This window comes from Sorex araneus, chromosome X (assembly GCF_027595985.1).
Source record: "Sorex araneus isolate mSorAra2 chromosome X, mSorAra2.pri, whole genome shotgun sequence".
Taxonomy (NCBI): Eukaryota; Metazoa; Chordata; class Mammalia; order Eulipotyphla; family Soricidae; genus Sorex; species Sorex araneus.
The window spans coordinates 331,456,050-331,473,606 of NC_073313.1; the positions used below are offsets into that span (position 1 = coordinate 331,456,050).

General features: G+C 41.9%; 1 protein-coding gene across 1 annotated transcript in view; it reads left to right on the plus strand.

Annotated features, from left to right (window-relative positions):
* Positions 1-17,557, plus strand: part of ARHGAP25 (Rho GTPase activating protein 25) — a 92,326-nt gene that overhangs the window by 42,371 nt on the left and 32,398 nt on the right. The window contains exons 2-4 of the mRNA XM_055121791.1: positions 3,409-3,608; positions 12,136-12,223; positions 15,159-15,275. Coding sequence (XP_054977766.1) covers positions 3,409-3,608; positions 12,136-12,223; positions 15,159-15,275 — 405 coding nt within the window. The remainder of the gene's footprint in view (positions 1-3,408; positions 3,609-12,135; positions 12,224-15,158; positions 15,276-17,557) is intronic.

The following is a 17,557-nucleotide window of genomic DNA, read 5'->3' on the forward strand; positions in this document are numbered from 1 at the left end:
CAAGCTTCTGTTCTTCCTATCTCCCTTAGTCAATGATTGCGGGACCTTTAGTTTCTCTATCTCCCACTATTCCCCTTGCTAGTCTCTCCCTCCATGTCTGTGTGGTTGCAGAAGTAACATTGGATTAAGCTACACTGCAGCTTAAAATCCCCCTGCATCTGTCAGAATGGCTTCTCTTTCAACTTCTCTCAAAATTGTGCATGCGCCATTCTTTTTATGTCTGTCCTACTCTTTTTTTTTTTGTCTTTTAGACCACACCTAAAAGTAAATAGTGCTCAGGGCTTACTCCTGGCTCTATCTTTTTTGTTTTTTAGGTCACACCTTAAAAAGTAAGCAGTGCTGAGGCTGGAGCCATAGCACAGTGGGTAGGGCATTTGCCTTGCACTCAGCTGACCTGGGTTCGATTTCCAGCATCCCATATGGTCCCCTGAGCACCGCCAGGAGTAACTCCTGAGTGCAGAGCCAGAGTAACCTCTGTGTATCGCCAGGTGTGACCCAAACAAGCAAAAAAAAAAGTAAGCAGTGCTCAGGGCTTACTCTTGACTCTGTTCTCACTCAGGGAATCATATGGGGGTGTTTGGGTGCTAGGGATCAAGCGGGAATCAGCTGCACACAATGCAAACACTTGAACCCCTGTACTATCTCTCTGGCCTTCTTTATAAGACAGATATGAGTCTTTTCAAGCTACAGTCTCTGACCTAAAGAGACTAAGTTTTATATATAAAGACTTAGTTTTTATATATATTTTTTAAATTCCTCAGTTTACCTCATTATTATATTCCTTCCCAAACTCTCCTGGGTTACCTTCAGATATTTCCATGGGCCTAGAGTAAATGACCATCTCAACTGTTTGAGTAATAGATGGAAGACTTTGTTTCTTTTTTCCCCCTCTGGAGAATGTGTTTTTAATGTTTTTTTTTCTTTTTTATTTTATTGAATCACCCTGAGATAGTTACAAGCTTTCATGTTTGGGTTACGATCTCACAATGATCAAAGATGGAAGATTTTGAAGATAGCAGTAAACAAAGAAAAAGGATTTATAGCAACATTTAGAAAAACTGGGATAATATATTGATAAAAAATAAAAACCCACTAGTAGCATGCTGCAAAATTGTCATCAAAATTCCAAATTACTTTTTAAAACAACAAATACATTTAAAACAAAAAAATATGTTTTACTTTTTAAAACATACATAACTAATGTATGTACCCTTCTGATAATTCCTGTTGAATCAAGTGTTTCTTATTCCCAGGTATACAACATAGTGTGTCCATACCTTCCTGGTCCCTGATGGGAAGTGAGGGGTGACCATAAACCAAGAGCAAAAAATGAGAATAAAGGTATGCAATAGTATCACAGACCTTTTCTGCGGTCAAGGAGCCTAGGTAGTGTATTGGACAGTGATATGAGACTAAAAGAATATGTAGATAGTTGATAACTCTGGATACAATTAGAATCAGTGAAAGAAAGGATCTATAATGCTATATCAAATTCTGGTATTTGAAAGTATGCTATGGACATAAGAAGACATTAAAAATTATAAACTAGAAAGGCACAAGAAAGAAAGGAATGAAAATCTATGAGATGTGTTGTTGATACAATGCATTATGGGTAGAAATGAAGAGAAAAAGGATTAAAGAAGATTTTCAGCTGAAGAGAGCTTAGAGTTTAGAGAGTTTATATATTTTGTTTCATTTTATTTTCTTTATTATAAATTTTTAAATTGAGTCACTGTGAGATACAAAGTTATGCATAACTGGGTTTCAGTCATACAATGATCCAACACCCATCCCTCCACCAGTGTCTATTGCCCATCACCAATGACCTCAGTTTCCCTCCTGCTACCCCCCTCCTCCAGCCTGCCTCTATGACAGGAACTTTCCTTCTCGAGTTTAGAGAGGTCTCAGAGATGATCTTCATCCTTACCATAGAAAGTAATCTTCTGATAAAAATGAGTCCTATTTGTTTACTTTGGACTGTGTTAAGTGGTTTATACATATGAGCTCATTTAATCATCATCCAATTCCATGAAATAGGAACTATTATTATCCTAGTTTAACAAGTGAGGAAGCAGAGGCTCAGAGAGGTTGTGTAATATTCCTATGGCCAAAGATCTAGGAAAGGAAGCCCTTGACCTCTAACAGGAAGAGAGTGCAGTTGGTTTAGTCAGCTCTAGGGTGAACGTTCTGGGTGTTGACAAAAGTTTAACCCAGGGATTGGACTATGGAGATTCCCTCCTGTCCTTCCCCCCTCTCCCCCAGCCAGTAGAGGAATGTAACACTGAGTGTGTGTATGGACACAACCCAGAATAGGTCAAGGGCATGCCGAAATTGGTGGGAAAGGATGGCAAGGCTCAGGGGGCACGTTGAAGGGGAACAACACAGGCAGGAAGATGGGTCACCGCGGAGGTATGGAAAGAAGAGAGTGAGTGGTCCTGGGTGGAAGTGACTGTGGAGACAAGACGTGGAGTCCACCAGGACCAAATCCTGTGACCAAAGTGAGCTCTTGTGTGAAAATAAGTCAACGAACGACAAGATGCCAGGGGTGGAGGCTGACAGAATCCAAATTTGGCTCCTGCCTTCTGAGAAGATCTGTATTTGCTTTCCTTGCCTCGGTGTGCCTGTCGGCCCCAGGAGGCTGACAACCTGACTGAAAGGGAAACCCCGAGTCCCTCAGAGTGCCGGAAACACACCCCAGCAGGCAGGGCTGGAAGACGAGGACACTGGACAGGAAAACTCGGGAGGTGCCCACTTCCTTCCCCTCGCTGCGTGGGCAGGGCCGGGGGGGGTTGTGGGGGAGTTGTTGGTGCGTGTGGCGGGGTGTTGGGGGGTTGGCAGCCGGGGCGGTGGCAGGGTGGCAGGGTGGTGGGTGTTGTGGAAGGCGCCGTGGGGCCGGGCGGCAGCGTTGCACAGGCCGCTCCTCCTCCGTGGAAGGCCGCCCGGTGGCTTCCGGCCACTGCGTGGGACTCACCCGGGGCCCGGCGGGCGAGGCGCTCTCTTCTCCTCCGTCTTGTCAGATGCTCACTCCCACGCAGGAAAAAGGAAACACCTTTTGTCAGATGCTGCGGCCACTTCCTCTTCGGCAGGCTCCAGCCGGGCTCTCGCCGTGCAGCATGAGGGGCCCGAGCGGGGCGGCCGGCCGGCGCGAGCAGCAGCAGCAGCAGCAGCCGTGCCCGCACCGTGCCCTCCGGGGAGGCCACCGCCGGCCGCTCAGCTGCCCCGCGGGGCCCAGGAGGCCGTCGCTGGCCCTGGAGTTGGGCCCTTGAGCCGGACCTGACGGGGACACCCACCCCACCCCCCTCCGCACACCCCCGCTGCTCAGCCCCTCTGAGGAGCTTCCTGCCGGCCTCTCCTCAGCCCGCGCGTCCCCCTCAGTCAGGCCGCCTGTCTGTCTGTTCCTCTCCCTAGCTCGCTCCAGGAGCGTGATGACCGGCGAGCAGATGGCGGCCTTCCACCCCGCGGCCACCCCCAACCCGCTGGAGAGGCCCATCAAGATGGGCTGGCTGAAGAAGCAGAGGTCCATCGTCAAGAACTGGCAGCACAGGTACTTCGTGCTGAGGGCGCAGCAGCTCTACTACTACAAGGACGAAGACGACGCGAAGCCACAGGTACCCGTCCCCGGGCTCATCCCTGCCCGAGCTGCGGGGAGTCGCTGTGGGCCCAGGCCCCTGGCCGTATGGTCGCTTGTATTATCTGACTCAAAATACGGCCTCTGGAGGGGAGGTCGCCTTTCCCTCCTTTATTTTCCACAGAGGGAAGCGGAGGGCAAAGATGGGCCGGTTGGGGCTGGAGCGATAGCACAGCGGGTAGGGCGTTTGCCTTGCACGCGGCCAACCCGGGTTCGATTCCCAGCATCCCATAGGGTCCCCTGAGCACCGCCAGGAATGATTCCTGAGTGCAGAGCCAGGAGTAACCCCTGAGCATCGCCGGGTCAGGATGGGCCGGTGACTGCCTCCCCTCACGAGCCGGTGGAATTCCCTGAGTGCAGCTCAAAATCAAGGCTGGCAATGTGGTCTGGGTGGTGATGGCTAAGTACAAGGGCACAGGAAGTCGATTTTGGTTCAAGAAAATAGAGTGGGAGCTGTCTTTTGTTTGTTCACGCAATATTGATTGAACATCTGCTATATGCCAGGCACTGTTCTAGGTGCTTGAAATAAACGAACAAGACAAAAATTCCTGCTATGTAGAACGTAGAAGGTTTGGGGGAGAGGCAGGGGAAGAAAAAGTAAGGAAAGTATTATGTTGATTAGAAAATTACTAGTTTTCTGAGGAAAAAGTAGAATGACTGACGTGGGCATCAAGCATTTGGGACAGGTGTTAGAATTAAAAGTGGTTGGAATCACCTCTTGAAGGAACAGAGTACTGTGGGTAGGCTTCTGCCACAACACACCTCTGACCCCAGTGTGATCCCTGGCATGGCTGTATGAGCACTGAGCACTGCCAGGAGTGATTCTTGAATTCAGAGCCAGACGTAAGCTCTCAGTACAGCTGGGTATAGCCCCTCGAAAAGACCAAAACAAAATGTAAAACAAACAAACAAGCAACCGAAAACACAGACTTATCTCTGGAAGAGGTGACATTTGAGCACATATTAAGGAGATGCCAGGCAGAAGGAATAGCTAGTGCAAAGGCCCTGAGGCAGAGCATGTCTGATAAGTAGGGAAAAACAATCTGGTCAGCATGGGGAAATTAAAATTTGAGATGAGAGGATCAGAAGGAAAAGGTCAGGGATGGGAGGGTATTATCAATTGGAGCTCGGATTGCAAAGGGCGTTGTAAGCTATTGTAAGCATTGAGTGTAATAGGGTGCATTGCAGGATCCCCAGTGAATAGTAAACATTTTTGGCTTATGTTTTAAAAGGATGATTTTGGTTTCTGTGTTCAAAACAGATTTAGGACAAGGGGGAGGAGACCTGAAACTAATCCAGGTTAAAGGTTATGATGTTTAGAATCTTAGTGGAAATTGTGGACTAGAAGGAAATGATTATATTCCGAATATACTTGGGAGGTAGAACAAGTAGGATATCCTGATGGAATGGATGGGGCTAGAGAGGGATTTGATACTAAATCTTGGGTCAAATATCTCTTCTCCTTAAACCTCCTTGATTTTTCATGGCCACCATTGTACGAGAGAGTACAGAGAGTGACATTAATGACCTTGGGGGGCTGGAGATAGTTAAGTCTCTTGCTTTGCATGTGACTGGCCCTGGTTTGATTCCCAGCACTGCACGGTCTCCTGCTGGTATCATGAATACTGCCAGGAATGACTCCCGAAGTACCACCATTTTTGTCTAATCCCCTCTCTTCAAAACCCTCCCTCCCCGCCCACCATCCCAAACACTGGCTCTGGGATACCATGCTTAAACTAGATATGGAGCAACCAGAATGTCTGATCCTAGGATACTCATTCTGAGCAACCAGAATGAGTATCCAAAGCTCATAGCTCTTGAGGAAGAGTAGGTTTGGTCAGGAAAAACAAGATGGACTTGAGAATCTAGAGGAATGTGAACAGAAATGAAATGAATCATCTTGGAAGGAACAATTTTCTTTAAAGTCAGGTTTGAGGATCTGTGTTGTATCTGCAGCATCTAGTTAACAGGGACCTGTGATTAGGGACAAAACTGAGTTAGCCACTGTGGAGGCCAGGAAATGTACCATTACTCCAAGTCCTTTTCCAGTTTCTATGCAAGAATGATAGACTTCCTTCACTTTATGTACTACACAGAATCTGTAGAAGCCTGCAATGGCTTCTACACCCCAAAGATGGGGTGACCTCTGCATTACTCACTGAAGCAAGAGAGCTTCCCATCTACATAAAGATGGCAATAGTGCACAGCTTTCCTGAACAGTGGAAAGGGCAGCTAGGTGAGACTTACTTCCACAAACTAAAAGGGCGAGAAGTGCAAGCTTATGTCTAAACTTGTGTATTTTTCTTGGCTCTACTACTTTTTGATTATTTAAACTGTCAACACCCCTGTCTTATAAAATGGAATGATACTTGGTATGCATTGTCATAGGAATAAACAAGTATAAAACGTGTAAAAGCAGTTGCGCAAAAGCATAAGCTGATACTAGCGTGTAAAATAAATTACTGAAGTTCCTGCTTTCTCTCTCTTACTTCTGAAGGTAGAAAATACAAAGTCCTCTGAGAATTTAATTAGGTAAAGCTTCTTCTGGGATCAGAAGTGTGGTATTCTTTAGGAAATCTACTAATATAGTACAGGAAACCAATGGATTATGATTAATAAGTTAATGAACAAAACCACACAACCCTAAATAGATGACTAAAAATAGCCTATGCTAAAGTCCAATACTTACTTTGGATATAAAAGCATTTTGAACAGGCTTTTAAAAATAAAATGATAACTTCCTAGAGAAAGTAAGTATACTTTATATGATTATGTCTATTTTGATTACAAAAGCTACATGTGTACATGATAGGAAATTTAAAGTACATATACAGTAAAAAACATTCCATTAGAAGGAATGATCCACTGAAATTCACTTATTCTGTCTCACATATTTAGAAATATCTACTACAAATAAAAAATTAGGAAAGGAATATTTAATTACAAAATTAACAATATCGCAGCTGGAGTGATAGTAAAGTAGCACTTGCCTTACACAGGACCAATCTGGGTTTGATCTTATTTGGTCACCAGACTCTCTCTAGGAGTGATCCCTGAGTGCAAAGACAGGAGTAAGCCCTGGGCACTGAGGAATGTGGGCCCAAAACAAGTTAACACTGTCATGAATATTACTTTATACAAAAGTAAATATTTTGCTATCATGTAATTCTATTTTTAAAAAAACAAATTTATTTAAGAAATAAAGGGAGGGAAGGAGAGAGGTGAAGATACTTGTTCAATGATGAAATCATGCAATTTCATCAACCTGGTTGGCACTTGAAGATGCCATGTTGAGTGAAGTAAGCCAGAAGAAGAAAGACAAACACAGGATAAACTCACTAATCTACGGTCCATAGAATACTGGATGTATTATAGTAAAGAAGGGATGCCTAGATCACTCTTGACCCCAGCATTTAGAAAAGAGAAGGACAGAGAAGGAAAGAAGTTAAGGGAGAAAGAAGAGAATAGGAAGTAATGGGTAAACAGGCATAAGGGCTTCAGTTGCAGTGGTGATATGGATGAGTGGTATAGCTATCTATCCAAAACACAGACTCAACAAAACTGAAAATATGAGATCTAAGCTGCAACTATTGAAACTTTGTAATGTGCTTGTCAAATTGACAGATGGAGATGGGGTGAGGGTTGGGATGGGGAAGGAATATGGGAACACTGGTGGAGGGAAGTTGACACTGGTGATGGGATTGGTGTTGAAAGATTATATGCCTGAAACTCAACTATCAGTTGAGTTTTGTAAATCACAGTTCTTAAAAACAAAACAAAACAAAACAAAATACAAGAAGAAAACAAAAGAGATGTGTTAAAGAGAAAATACAGACGTCTCCAAAGTGGGAAAAACCAACTCACATCCCAAGGAGGGACAGTTTGGCCATTTCTCCAGAAAATACACATCTCAGGAAGCTTTGGGCAAGACAAGGTTAAGACAAGGTTAAGAAATTGCACATCTCAAGAGGAGATGTGGACAGGTGCTATTGAGCAATTCTTAGCGATAACAAAAACATCCTATTGTAAGGACATTTATAACCAAAAATCCTACTGTAAAATAGTTGAGGATTTGGGTTGATGTTTCTATATTATTTATGAAGTAGTATCTTTGTAGATTTTCATGACCCTAATTTTATAGAGAAGAAAATGTATTCGAAATAAAATAATTTATTATGCTACCATTTAACATCATTCTGGAATCCCTAGACTCTGGAAATAGGTAGTAATGGAAGTTACAGATAAGAGTTAAGTGGGAAAGGGGGGGAGTAAAGGTATTTTTCTATACTATATGTCGTACCACTTATAATTCTGGACGCAATAAAGACTTACATGTGAAAATTTTGTTCAGAAATTAAGATTTGGGACAGTAAGACATGTACTGAGGGATAAAATTGGTTAGAAGGTATTTCTCTATTTCCCTTCTGGCCTGCAAAATATATATTATATATATATATATATATATATATATATATAAACAAGAGGGATGAGAAAACAGAAAATCGAGTTCAAGAGCTAAGAAAACCCACAAAGATCAGAGGCCATGTCTAGTATATATGGGGTACCAGTTCTATCCCTAGCACCATATGATCCTTAGCATTACTAGGCATTGCCCTGGAGGGTCCTGAACAGCACTGGGTATCACCTTAAAGGCCCCTGAGCACTGCTTGAGTGTCCTGGTCATCCTTGGATTTATTCATTTAACTGTCCTGCCTGATTGGTCTATAATTTCCAGGAATGACCCCTGTACTCCCTGAGCACATGTGGGACTGTGCCTCACCCCCCAAATGACCAGCTTTCCAAGAGCCCTCATGCTCTTCCTTTGCACCAAAACTCATATCATTAGACCCAGTATTCTCATTGTAAGAAGCTATCCAAGAGAAATAATAAGATATATGTAATATTATTTTTGGACTGGAGCGATAGCACAGCGGGTAGGGCGTTTGCATTGTAAACAGATGGAAGTTTGATTCTTCCATCCATCTTGGAGAACCCGGCAAGCTACCGAGAGTATCCCGCCTGCACAGCAGAGCCTGGCAAGCTACCCATGGCGTATTTGATATGCCAAAAACAGTAACAACAAGTCTCACAATGGAGACATTACTGATGCTCACTTGAGTAAATGGATGAACAACGGGACAGCAGTGCTAATATTATTTTTAATATGAAACAGTAGACTGAATGTCTGATTAAAGAGAATGATTAAATTATTCAATTCATATCATAGATTTTTTTATGTATGTGCTTCATGGAACCTTGGTGTTCTGTGGAAGATATTTTTCTCTGAGTTTTCAGAAAGATCAATGTAGCTCTACCAGTCTATAAGTCTATGAAATAGCTGTATACTGCTTTCAAGAACTTTTTTCTCAGGAAATTTAAAAATAATCTTGGAGTTCTGCCCACAAATTTCCACTGCCACGAGCATTTGAGATATTCTTCAAGCTGTGTTGTCCCTCTGCCTCATCTTCTTGAATCTGTTAAGTTACCACAGGTTGGTTTGCATCACCCAGCTCCCTCTCTCAGATCAGGGGATAATTTAGAATGGAGCATTTGCCAGTTTTTGTGGTATAAATGTTCCTACCATAGCTGATTAAGCTTTCCAAGGTGACTTCATTGAATTCAGATTAGAGAGATGTGCAGGAATACCATGTTACAGTCTTTTACATTGTAGATGGCAATTGCTAAGGAAGTAGAAATAATAGTAAGCTATACCACATAATTAGAAATTATAGGTTTTTAGTAATATTGCCTTAATATAAAATATTGCACTGTGAGTTTATGTAATTTAACTTGTAATAATAGCTGTGTTTAAAAACTGGTTTACAGAGTTCTTGAAAATGTAGCAGTTTGTTCTTGTGAGCCAATATTTATTTTTTATTTTAGTCAAGTTATTTGATAGGGGGCCTGGGGGCCACATGCTGTGGTTCTCTATGGGCTTTTCATGGTTTTGTGTTCAGAAGTGACCTTAATTGGTGTTGGGGATTCTAACTTTGGTTGGATGCAAGACAAGCACCACAGTCCTGTGTTCTTTGGCCCAAGAACCAATCTATTCAGATCTATCAACACCACTGCCACAATACTTTATACTGAATCATTGCTTTAGGACTCGTGATCTCCAGCACAGGATTCCCCTCTTTCCATTTTTGTACACAGTGCGCCCTTTGTACACAGCCACTTTGGTCCTTCCTTATCTGAGACAACGCCTCCTTCCCCTTCAGTGTTCCCACCTGCTCTCATGCCTTATACTGCTCCCCACTCCTGCTCCTTTCCTCTCTGCTCTGTTCATTTTTAGTGGCCAAGGCTCTCATGCTTATTGTGTGGAAAGGGTCTGCAATTTGCTCTTTATGCTTTGGTGTGAGTAAAGTTCAATCGGATAGTTACTTCTTCCAACAAGTAAGTGAGTATTTTAAGTAAAATATTCTGTAATTCTGGAATACCGGTGCCTGAGGTTGAATCATAGATTTCTTATTTACAGTACCTTTGTAAACTATGCTCAGCTAATTAACTCTCTGCACCTAATGTCCTTATGCCTCAAATAGGGAAAATTACACAATCTCTCACAGAGTTTTAATGAATATTAGGAATGACAATAAATAAGTTTACACAGAACTTGGCCCTTCATAAATAAAAGTCGTATTCATATTTTTATATATTTTATGGTTTTTTGCTTGCAGAAAGAATTACTTTAGATAGCAAATGATAATTTAGAGAGCTTCTTCAGAGAGTCTGGTTTTTCTTAAATGATTGTTTTCTACTAGGTCAGCTCCCACCTGTCTAAAACTTATATGGGCTTTTGTTCTCATCCACTTCTTTACTTTTCTTCTTTCTCTTACTGATCTATCACTTCTTTCTCCTATGTGTATTTCTTCCTCTTCTTTTTGTTCTAAGCTCTTTCCCAGTCAGTCCCAAGACATTTCTTTTTCTAGACTGAAGAAGCATTGATTTGCTAATTAAGGCTTCTGGCTGATCTGACAAATCTTTAAGACTCTCTTCCTGATTGAGGGCAATCCTCTTCATCTGTACTTTGTTCTGCAGAAAAAATGCACCTCAGCTCACAATACATGCAACCTTCAACAGCTGGGGAGATGTCCAACATGAGTACTAATTCAGTATAGCTCATTATGTTTCTCTTTGCAGTCTCTCAGACTTTTAAAGTGTAGATTCATTCAATCGCAAATTAAAAAGTAGTAAATATTGCCATACAATAAATATGTATAAATAAATATGGAGATCTTGTGAGATATTACATGTAAGTGCATATGTATGCTGCTGTGGAAGTGACTTGTTTGATACATGTTAGTGTAGGAGGTTAATGATCTATCCTACATCCTCCCTGCACTGCCAATTCCTCCTCTCCTTCCAGTTCTGAGTGTGGCATTTAAGTGACAGGTCTTCACTATAGTTGTAGTAATGAAGATTATGACTTTGAACCCACTTCTGAAGAATTATCGTCTACTACTTACTAGCTTTGTGGCATTGGGTAGAACTTCGCCTATCCCCAGTTTTCTCACTTGTAAGTAAGGATACCTTGTCTGGAAGATCTCTGAAAGGTCTAAATAATGTATTCAAATATGTTCAAAGTGCTTAAAAAAGGGGCAGGCACCTGGAATGAACTTTTTTTTTCATTGTGAATTAGGAGGTTATTCATGATTGTCTTTCATGCATACAATGTTCCATGCAACACAATCCCTTCACCAGTGCCCATTTCCCTCCACCATTGAAAGATACTTTTTGTTTGTCCTGGGGAGGACTTACATCCGGAGCTGCTCAGGTTTACTTTTATGTGAGATTCAGGGGACCATATGAGCTGTGAGGGGTCAAACCCAGGTTGGACACATGTTGGGCAAGTGTTCTGCCTGATGTACTGTCTAGTCCCTAGAATGAACTTTTTTTTTCTTTTTGGGTCACACCCAGCAGTGCACAGGGGTTACTCCTGGCTCTGCACTCAGGAATTACTCCTGGCAGTGCTGGGGGACCATATGGGATGCTGGGAATGGAACCTGGGTCGGCCGCGTGCAGGGCAAACGCCCTACCCACTGTGCTATCGCTCCAGCCCCTAGAATGAACTTCTTAGTAGCTCTTGCTGCTGCAAAGTATCCTCTTCCTTTGAATGCCTATGTGTACTCCAGTGCTCATACTGGTGACCAGATGTACCAGTATGGTCTATTCAATCTTATCATTGCCTTTATAAAAATCAGATGTCTCTTGGCCAGTAAGTCATGATTCTTGTTGGTGGTAGTAGGAAGAGACAAGTGTTGGTGGTAGTGCTACTCAGCTCATTCTGTTAGGACCTTGTCCTTCTATCTTGTCACCTACCTTGCTCTTAGATAGCCCACCACTTAATATGATGATAGCCCAAATAGCAGAAGCAACACAGTGAAAACACAATAAAAACTTCTTTCCCATCTTTGTCTCCACCTCTCATCATCCTGTTTTCCAATTTAATATCAATTCATAGGTGATATGATTGCTGCATATTATTAAATATCTGACTTTTGATATTTCAGGGTTGCATGTACCTACCAGGAAGTACAATCAAGGAGATTGCCACAAATCCAGAAGAGGCTGGGAAGTTTGTGTTTGAAGTTACTCCAGGTAAGTGAAAAGCTGCGGGACAAAGTGGCACATTAAAATCCCATTTTACTTTGTATCCTTGAAGCATAGACTGTTCACTGAGGTGACTGACCAATTAATCAGCCAAGATATGCAGAATGCAGAGTAGTTGCGTGTGAAGGTAATGAATGTACACAGGTTAAAGAACACTAGTTCATCAAGTGAACTACATGGGTGGACATAGCCTCGTTGCATATGAATTTTATGAATGCATGCTTATAGCCACAAGTCCCACTTTTTGTGCATGAGAAACCATTAATAGTAGTATTGTAATCCAAAAATAAATAAATAAGATTTAAATAATAAAAAAGGAGCCCATCCTAGATGAGCAGTGGGAAATTAAAAATTAATGGTTAAAATATAAATGAAACTACGTAAAGTTGCGTTTTGGTAGTCAGTCTTATGTGGTTCCCTGATAACCCCTTATGTGGACATACTCCTCACTGCTCACACAGGCAGAGCAATGTGCGTAAGAAACCTGATAAGGAGGCGAGGGGACAGAGAGTTTAGTTGTGCCCAGTCTGCAGAGTGCCAGCCTGCCTTGGTCCATCCATCTAATTCCTTCCCCCGCCACTTACTGTTTATATAATTATGATCATGCTATTTAATTTCTCCCTATTTTCTTTTCTGTAAAATGTAGACAATAATGATGGTGATGAGCATTCAATTAAATTATTTACTATATAAATAAATATTGGTATAATACCTGGTATATCATTGGCATTTTGGGGATAACTCCATGAAATTACCATATAGAAACTAATCTTAAAACCAGCTATATTTTTGGAAAGAATGGAAAAATGTTTTTAAGTTCAGCAATTTTTCTTCACAGGTAGCCCATTATAGGTACCCCCTGATATTTTATTTAAAGGTTTTCCTGTGAAGAGGAAAAAACCTAGTTTTTAAGTCTCTCCTCACAAGGAAAGCCGTACTTCTTTTCCACAAGACTGCTTCTAGTCCTAGGATTCCTTTTTCTTCACGTTATAATTAGTAACTATCCACAGTAACACATGTCCAGAAATATAAGGCAATTTATTTGAAAGCCATGACTACAAATTCAGTCTGGTTCAAAAAATTCTAGGGGCCATAATGATTATGGAATGAGATGGAATGATGATTTGTCCTCTCATATCTCTCACACTATTGGCATTACCATAGAGTTCTGGAGAAAACCTTACACACACACACACACACACACACACACACACACACACACACCCACACACACACCCGCCCTTAGTTCCTTCAGTTAAAAAAAAAGTGCCTGCTGATATGGTGATGACAGTGGTTGATTCCAAGTTTTGGTCTACGTGATGGGATAGATGGGGATTTTTGGTATTTGCCAATTGAATGTGCCAATTTGTGTGGATGGCAAGTTTCTGTGTGTGTGTGTGTGTGTGTGTGTGTGTGTGTGTGTGTGTGTGATGTGTAGGAAGGGAAGGGCAGAGAGGATGACCAGGGCTGTAGTTTTGGATACATAAAGTATTTCCCTCAGTTTTCATAACAAGGAAACCAATCTTTGGGATAATTTAGCTACTGCTGTGATAGAGGTAAGATGATAAGGAATTAGAATAGAGACTTGGCATGTTAATTTAGAGTCCAATCAGAAGATATTTAGAGTCCCTGAAGAAGGTAACATGTGAGTTAGGTTTTAAGGGAGATTAGAAGGGTATTTCATGGGCAGGAGAAAACTAGAGCAAGAAGGGGGTTCATTTCTGAGGAGGGAAGTGTCAGGAGGCCAAATGTGGCTAGACAGATGTTAAACAGATGTTTAAACCAGAGGAAGTTTATGTCTGAGGGCAGAGCTGCTATTCATGATCTCTGTGTCAATTTCAGTTTTCCTGAGAAAAATCACGCTAATACCTTATACACCCTAATACCTGTGCCTTTAAATTCTTAAATATATATTAAAATCACTAAGCCTCACCTTCTATATATTTTGGGATACCCTGATTGAGTTCATCTTGTTCTTCTGACCAAAGGGTTAGTCTTTGGAAGTCCAGGTCGTTCAGGACCATCCTGGGATTGCTCACAACAAGATTAGAAGATCTCTCAGGAAACAGGACAAACTGCAAAGTCGTATTCTTGGCAACACATAGACTGGAGTGTAGGCATGGGGGTGGGAAAAGGATGCTCTCCTTTCTATCTTCTCTCTCCTATTTTCTCATTTTGTAATTTTATTCCTTATCTTTATATACTTTACTCCTTTTGTAATGTATATCCTCTTGATATACTTTGCTCCCTCTATCATTTCTTCCATCCTTTGTCCATTGAGTACAACCGATTCAGGAAACACTCTTTGTCTCCCTATCTATTATCTTGGGTTTAAAGTGAAAATGGTAACATGCTGACAGACTTCATTTGTCCATCAAGTGTGTTTTGAGAACCTGCCATTTGCAACCTGGAGTACAGGAAGGAAAGCAGTAATGGTGACCAGGAAGTAGACATGCTCGTGGTCCCTCTGACTTGAACTGTGGTTTGGTGTCCTTCCCACCTCCGCAGCTGCGCTCAGTACTGACTTAGGAAAGTAGCCACGATCAGCATGTTGGACTGAAGTCTTTAGACTTGTGTAGGCTGCTTCTAATACCAACGCTGCCCCTTGAATTTTCTCTGCCCCATTTTCTTTTGCAATAGGAAATAGCTTCTGTCCTCCTGGGAGCAGCTCTCAGCCTAAGTCATCCTAATTTCAGACCACAGTATTCACTGATTTGTCTCTAGTAAGAGCTTCTTGAAAACAACAATAAAACAACTGCAGTTTTATTCAGTTTATTTAGTTCCTCTGAGGCTAAACAGATAATGTTCTAGCTTTGTTTGACTGGTAGTTCAGTTGGATCAAGGAAGCAATTCAATTTTGGTTTCCCATAGCTCTAGCCTGCTCACCACTCTAAGACATTTATTAATTTGCTTCTTCCTCTAGCTTCAATGGACCAGAATCGTGCAGGACAGGACTCCTATGTCCTCATGGCCAACTCCCAGACAGAGATGGGGGAGTGGGTTAAATTCCTTAAGAGAGTTGCTGGCACACCATCTGGAGGTAAGAACCTTTGCAGGCTTCTCTGGAAAGGTATCTATTAACATCTCAGGGAAAGGGAGGAAATGGTTGCACAACTGAATCCTCTTTCAGTGGTCCTGGAAGACAAGAAGACAACTCTGAGGCCTTGTGCATGGTAAGAGCTCCAGCTTCCCTCACAGACTCATGTCAAAGCCCATTCTAGATTAGCTAGAAGGTGTGCAGGGCCTTTGTATTCATCAGCAAGTTTGTGTGATTGTGAGTTCAAAGTGTGGGTGGGCGGCGACACATTCAATAGCTGAGAACCACCTCTCCAGGCCTCCCCAGCAGAGGAACAAAGAGACGGGGCACCACAGACTGATGGTAAAAATAGCCCCTTTAATGCAGAGCTGTTAGCATACTTATAGAACATCTGAAGGGGTTTGAGGTATAAGACTGCATATACCTGTGCAGTAGGTATGTTTGATCATTTACAGAGGTTAAATGAAAACAATTCTCTTGGGGTGAGGGGGGGCGTAAATACTCAGTCTCCAGGGGCTATATGGAGAGATTTGCTCAGGGGCGACAAGCATAATCTTGCTCTTCTCTTTACCTTTAATTATACATATTAAACAATTAAGTCTACTTCTTATTAATACTTGTAGTTATTTGGATAAATACAGTAAGAGATGTAGATCCCAAAACTTAGTTCTCTAGGGATAAGCAAGTTTTTTACCATAAATCCCAGACGAAGGCCCCAGGCTAGTTCAGCTCATCCTTTACCATGGAGGTCCTGTCTCTTAAGTCATAACAGCTTGCACCAAGACTATGCTTTTATACTTTCTAGACTTCCCCATTTCAATGCCGGGGTAGCTTTGCCGCTTACCCTGGATCTATCCAGGTCCCATGGCAGGACCTCCCTTTTGGGTGTTAGGAACTACAGCAACCGAAGCCTGAGTCAAGTTATTATGATAGATGCCCAGGAGCAGATATAGTTCACATTCAATCAACTCCCAACTATTAGGAGCACAGCATTAACCATCTTTCTGTGTTTAAGCAAAGAACATTGCTCTACAGTAAAATATGAAAAGGCTATAGGGGAAATAGAAAAGCAAGTAATTCAGCACAAATACAAAGTCCAGAGTTACCAGAAAGTTTAAGTTATGATTCTTGGTGGTGGAATATGTGCACTGGTGAAGGGACGGGTGTTTGAGCATTGTATAACTGAGACTTAAAACTGAAAGCTTTGTAACTTTCCACATGGTGAATTAATAAAAGAAAAAAAAAAAGTAACCAACCCTGACTTGAGGACGACAACGAGAGGTAAAGCTCCAAGGAAAGGTGAAAGGTTAAAGGTAGGGTGCTTGTAAGAGCACCATAAGCTTCTCTTGGGGAGGAAAAGGGGCAATTTACTGATGAAGCTTAAAAAACTTAATGTTACTATCCAACATGTGATGCCCAGAAGCAGTTCTTTCATTCTGTAGCAAGCTGAGTCTGGTGGGTTTATGGGGATGGTGAGTGACCTGAGGCAGTTCATAGCAAGAACTGTGGTGGAAGTTGGGTTAGGATGATCAGACAAGCACAGGAAAATAAAGATGCTGGTCAGAAGGGGATGTCGTTAGAGTAAGGAGAAGGTCAGTGCTGAGGCCCTGAGTCTGACAGGTATATGGTGAGTTCAGAGTTGAACACTCCTATCAGTTGAGCAATTCAAGGGCATGGGGGGGGGGCAGTGTCTCTGGGAACCCTGTTGGTGTGACTACATTACAGCAGGGCCCTGCTTGTAAAACAAACCCATATCAAAAAACCTGATGTGGAAAAAGCATCTGAAACTAAGGTTTTTCTTTTTATATAGCAGTAAAAGAACTGGCATAACAGGTCTTTCGTGACCACTTTCCTTGTACTTTATAGGAACACACTTGGGTTAGCTGCGCAATAACGGAACAATCTATATTAGCTATACTGCCTGCTATGTTGGCAATGGTTTAGGGGGGATTAAATAACTCAAAGATTAAACACTTGTTTAATTGTCCAATAACTTATTTACAGATTATGAGCTCCAGGGTGATTAGAGATAGTATAGGGGTTATGGTGCTTCTTGGTTCAGTCCCCAGCACAGGGTCCCTCAAGCTCTGCTGAATGTCACCCCAAGGAAAAAGTAAATTATGAGTTTTCTAACAATTTTATGGAAATTTGAAAAAGTAAAAAAAACAAACGTATCACCCCTAAAACAGTAGATTTATGTTTACCTTCTAGCTACTGTTCATGTACACATTTATTTTGTCCATAATGAAAAAAGTAGAGTTTGTGCAATCTAGTACCTTTTATTA